The 5,665-nt window shown below is 48.0% G+C and overlaps 1 protein-coding gene across 1 annotated transcript in view; it reads right to left on the bottom strand.

The window, feature by feature from the left end:
- Positions 1-566: 566 nt before the first annotated feature.
- The window catches only part of TYRO3 (TYRO3 protein tyrosine kinase), a 39,456-nt gene continuing 34,357 nt past the window's right edge, over positions 567-5,665 (bottom strand). Inside the window, exons 17-18 of the mRNA XM_010166216.1 lie at positions 4,184-4,320; positions 567-1,327 (exon numbers count right to left, since the gene is read on the bottom strand). Of these exons, the coding sequence (XP_010164518.1) occupies positions 952-1,327; positions 4,184-4,320 (513 nt within the window). The 3' untranslated portion in view covers positions 567-951. The remainder of the gene's footprint in view (positions 1,328-4,183; positions 4,321-5,665) is intronic.

Genomic DNA, 5,665 nt, shown 5'->3' with positions numbered 1-5,665 from the left:
AACTGAAGCAAGTCTGCCGTTCTGTATCTAAGCCGTCTCCTTCCTCTCCTGGAGGGCAGCATTTAGCATTAATTAGCACTGTTTCCCCATACTGCTGTTAAGTTCTCTCTATGCTGTTTCCTTTCCATCCCTTTGAAGTTGGATTCCATCCTCAAACAAAACAGCTGCTCTGCCTCCCTTCCCGTTTCAATGCCAGCTGCAAGTCTGGTCAGGCCTGAATTGGCATCAAATAGAAGAAAAAGAAAGACATAAAAGAAGTACGTGGGGTGAAGAGGGATGCTGAATTTACATTTTTTCTAATTTTGTCGCTCCCCCAAACATCTGAAACTCTTAAAAGAGCCCCAGACTGAGGAAGCAGCAAGTGTCACTGTATGAAATAAACCAGATGTTCAAATTCAGTGCTGGGTAGAAGCAGATCTGCACATCAGTTTGAGAACCACTGAGGTAGGCAACAAGTCTAGGCAGTACTGCTGAGTGAACACAAGGGGAATTTTGCCCTCTTGTCCTGAATGTCAGTGTAAATACCCACTAGTGTTTTCAGAGGTACCAGTCCCAAAGTCATGCAGCCAGGATTGAAGACAACATCAACACAAGAGCGAGCACTGACTGAACAGAAGGTGTATTCAGCTCCACTCCAGCAGTCTGAGAAGGAGCAGAGCACAGACTCTGACTGCCCACCTTCCTTTGAACTCCTCTCAGCGGGACACAATCAACCTGTAACCGTACTGCTCCCCTCCCCCAGATCCAAGGGGTTGTTGGGGTCCACAGGTCTTTCCAAGCCGTCCACCACTGCAGCCCACACAGGTGGTGAAAACTACAAAAGCTGCCCAAGAGCTGTCACCAGTGATGTTCAAAGCCGTTCCAGATCCGGCATCAGAGCCCCAGGCGACACGGCACCGCGGCTGCGCACGTCCTGTCCCAGGGAAGCAGAGTGTCACTGCTATGTACAGGCTAACAACTTTTCTCTCCTTCTGTCTCCAGCTCATACAGAAGGCTTTTATTCTCCCCTTCCTGCCCATCTGGATGCCTTTCACCCTCAGCATCATCTCCAAGGCACAAGGGGCTCATGATGTAGCGATAGTCACTTGTGACAGCAGCAGCTGCCCCAGCAATGGTCTCTTCACCGTCCGTGTTTCCGAAGGAAGCCTGCAGGGCAGGGTCGCTCCCAGACGCCTCTTTGTCCTTCCCAATGTTGACATAGAGAGGATCTTGACTGGAAGAGAGTGTGGACATCCTCCCCCGAATCATTTCCAGCTGGGACCGGAGCACTCCAAAGCTGGGGCGTAGCTTGGGCTCAGGGTGCCAACATCTGCACATGAGATCGTAGCTGCAAAATAGAGGGAGACAAGAGCACTGAGAAGCAGAGCAGCCACCCCCTGCACCTCCGGACAGGGGCTCTGTGCAGTGCAGCATAAAAAGCACAGACACTTCCCCCAAAACCTATCGGCTTTGGCCTTGCACAGGTGACAGCACGTGGGCAGCTATTATGGATTTAATTCCTTGTTTCTTCCCATTTTCAAAGGCATTCTCATTTTGGTCAAAATAATTATTTAGACAGTACCAAAAAACTCAAAACTACCTGTCAAAGGATGATGAACATTTTGGTAAAAACATCGTTCCATTGTCTCTAGAGGGCTAGAATAGGACCATGAGTGTGACACCACTTAGCAATAGCTTTTGAATTTATTCTCAAAAAGCATCCCAACAACCTCTGCTGTGGCTGAAGCCATTCCTCCAAATTCTAGTTCAAGAGCAGATAAAACACAGGAAGAAAGAAAACAGAGATCCAATTGTGGGAGGTGCAAGTTATTTCCAGAATATTCCTTTTTTCACACCGTGTTATCTCAGCACTCCCGGTGTAATGCAAGTGTGCTGCTGTCGCTGCCTGACGGGTTGGAAAAAGGCACAGTGGGTTTGTTTCGAGGGCTGTGGAGGAATGGACAACAGCTTCACTGCTGGAAGAGGGATGCTGAAACAGCCTTCCTACTGCACAGGCACCACCTCTACACAGAAGACGTGTCCAGTGCCGTTCACAGCCTCCAGCCCCATCCTGCAGTGTTTCTCCTGCAGTCAAACACCAGCTACCTCAGCTCTGGTTGCCCGAGGGCCAACATGAGGAGGCATCTCTGGCTCCGATGGCCTGTGCTCGGGCAAGGGGTGAGGAGCTCTGCTCCCCTGCGGCCGCCTTTGCAGCTCAGTCCCTGTGCTGGCTGCCCTCCCGCCGGCCAGGCCTCCCGCCGGAGCCCACTGGGCTGGAGCGCGGCCAGAGCCATTGTCCTCCTCCTCTTTGTGCATCACCCGCAAGACTGGCAGCTGCATTCCCATGGCGTTATTGTTGCCAGTTCTGCAGGGAACAGGAACAAAGCACAGTACTGGCACTGAAAAACACCGCAGACAAACGAACCTCAGTTAAACTTGTAAATGGAAAAAATCTGATACGGCCTTTACTGGGAAATAAAGCATTTCATGATGGCTTTTATTTTACTTTTTATGTCCCTTGCTTGCTATCAGCTTTACAAGACTGTTTTTGATCCCACGCTAGTTTTACAGAAACCTTCTATGGTTCAGTTGTCTTAATCCTGATTTATCTCCCTCACAAACAGCAGAAATAACTCTAAATGCTCCAGAACTTCCTATTCCGTGACACCAAATTAAACACTTTCTTTTCCCCTGCTGGCAAACAGCAGAAGTTAATTTGAAAGAAACAGAGGAAACTACTGGCTGTACTCAGTCAGCCCAAAAGTCCATCTGCCCCAGTACTCTACCTCTGACAGTGGCCAGGAACAGATGCTTGGGGAGAGCACATAAGCTGAGGGTGAACGTGTAATGAGATCCTTCTGGTGTATTCTCTCAGGTCTCAATAACCTGTAGCTCAAGAGCCTCTCAAAATGGAGGTTGTACCTTTTTAGTAGGTTTTGATGGATTTTTCTTCAATGCCTAGCAGATTTTTGAATTTCTTCTCGACTTTTGGCAACTCTAACATCTTATGGCCATAAGCTCCACAACTTGGAACCAAAGCTACTCACAGCAGTCAAGAAGCCGACATATAACGAATTTAAGCAGTGGTATAACAATGTTTTCAGTTAAACAGTTAAAATGAACTGCTGAGAAGATAGAAGTGTACAGCTTTAATAACAAGAGTACAGATTATTCCTCATGTGGAAAAAAGGCTGGAGAAAGAAAACCACATGAAATAATCCAGCATCAGAACAGAAGGGAAGGGGAGGAAAGAAGACTTCATGTCATCCATTTTACACACCAGGAATGGTTTGAAAAGGCCACTAAGGTCAGTGCTCATAGTTGTGTCTTGCTTCGGGCATGACACAGAGAAAACAGAGACTTGCTCAGGCACTCAGTGAGATAATTACACCTCGTCCGGACTCGGCAAGCTGGGAGAAGTTATGGTGACTTTTCCTATGGGACATCAGCCCTGCATGTGGACTCCAGGAAACTCCAGCCACCACCCATGGAGCAAGGGTTCCTGAGCAAACGTTTCACATAACCTTCTGGCCAAGAATGGTCCCTTGGCCACAGGACTAAGGCAGGAGCACAGGCTGCAGCATGTGGCTGCCTGTTCCTCTCCACAGGCTACCCAAATCCTTCCTGCAAGTCTGAAAACATCCGAAACCAGTAGTTTCCACCTGTAATTTAAGGTGGGACACTCATCTACAGAGCCTTAGATCCTCCCATCTGCCCTCTTCTCTTTCATCCTGTTATTTCTGTGAGAGCAGTAGATCCAAATTTGAAAACTGGGCCCAGCTTTGAAAGACACTTGCAGGCCATTGCCTTTGCAATCCAGTTTCCTCACAGTCTTGCTAGATTGCTTTACTATTCAGCCTTCAGGGTGTGCCATGAAACTCATCTCTTTTCTCAGACGCTGGCCTGAGAAGGTAGGGAGCAGTGAGTTTCTGGAAACACAGTTATAGTTTCCACAAAGCCATGAGCTGCTCATGTTGCTCAAACCCTTGAGCCAAGTTAGCTGCTCGTGTAGCTGCCACAGGTTCCAGGGAGCTGTGCCAGCAGAGAGTATCTGGTAGCTAACCCAGAGACTTTCTAGTGAATGCCTCTGTGTACTGAAAAGTGGATAGATTCAGATCAGCATCCCAGCCAGCTGCCCCTGTTTCCTTCCAGCGAGCCAAACTTTTGAAGGAATCTCATGTCAGCAGGGGAAGGAAGTACTCACACATCTTCCAGGCACTCCGGCGGCTGCTTCAGCCTGTTCCCGCTGATGAGGTAGTTGTAGATTTCTGCATTCTCAATGCCAGCATAAGGGGTTTGCCCTCGGGTCACAATCTCCCACATGGTCACCCCAAACGCCCACTGAAAGGGAACAGCACATAGAACAAGTGAACGGGCAGTTCCCTGCTTGCTGGGCTGGGGTTTCAGCATGCTCAGACTGTGCCGACCCTCCCAGCCTGAGGTACTGTCATGTGAGCAGCAGTGATGCAAGGACCATCCCAACTCTAGCTAGAAAACAAAGAAATTACCTAGCTGATGATGACACATCATCTTGGGAGACAGCTGAAGGTGCTGCTCAGCCTCATCCTGCAGCAGAGCAGGGGAAGATTTGGGAACTATGGCTGTCTTCCACCTGCAGACCTCTCCCAAGCATCTCCTACTCATGGTTCTTTGAGGCATGCAGTATCATTTTGTGGTTCCCAGCTACATGAAGATTTTAGCTTGGGGCTCACTAATCAGCTGCTTAATTCATTAAGCCAGATTCTGGATTACTGGAAATGTACAGGCACAAATGGAAGCAGAGTTTAGCCAATAAAGCAGGGCGAGGAAGAAACCACCTATGGCTCACATTCACTTGTGCTCTGCACTGCAACAGTCATAGCTGTACATTTCAATCTAAACTGCAAGGTTCGTTAGGTGCAAAAATTTATGATTTTCATAAGCAAAACCCTGTCCAGTGTCTATTGTAAACTGGCTGAACTGGTGATCACCAATCGCTAAACACGGTCTACAGTGGTTACAGCGATCACCAGGCAACATGGCAGCAGAGCTAGAAGGTGCTCTTGGTGATATCTTCAGGGACACTGTGACATGGATAACTGTGAAGGCAAGTTCACAGGCCTGAAGGACAAAACTAGTGTGAAACCAGATCAGAAGGCAGCAAGGAAGAGGGGAGAAGGTATCAGAAGAAAAAAACAAAGAGAAAAGAAGCAAAAATTTCAAATGAATGGGTTCAGCCTCACCCTCCAAGGGCAAAGTTATGGGGAGGAGTGTCCAAGCACTGATATATTCAGAGTCTATGAAATGCCACCAATGCCTTCTGTAGGACAGAGTACCATTGCTGAACTTGTACATGAGTGTGTGGCTTATGTGCATTTCAAATGTCACCTATAAATTGTCATGCTGGACAGAAAGGAAAAAGAGTGAAAGTAAGAAAGAAGAGACTGCATAGAGGGGAAAAGGAGGAGAAGGGGAAAGGTGAAGTAGGGCATGGGGATAAGCACTGAAGAATGAAGGACCAAAGGAAAAGAGGAAAAGTGTTCATGTCTTCTGCCATAAACTACTTGTCCACATCTTTAGTCTTGAGTTCTGAAAGCACCCAAGGCAGATGTAGCATTGTCCCTCAAACACAAGACAAATTCCCTTTCCCATCACCAGGGCCTTTTCCCACCCTCAGTGAATACAGAAGGATCCCTCCACTTCAGCA

The sequence above is a fragment of the Antrostomus carolinensis genome, unplaced genomic scaffold (assembly GCF_000700745.2).
Source record: "Antrostomus carolinensis isolate BGI_N321 unplaced genomic scaffold, ASM70074v2 scaffold31610, whole genome shotgun sequence".
Lineage (NCBI taxonomy): Eukaryota > Metazoa > Chordata > Aves > Caprimulgiformes > Caprimulgidae > Antrostomus > Antrostomus carolinensis.
This window is presented reverse-complemented; position numbering and strand designations above follow the sequence as displayed.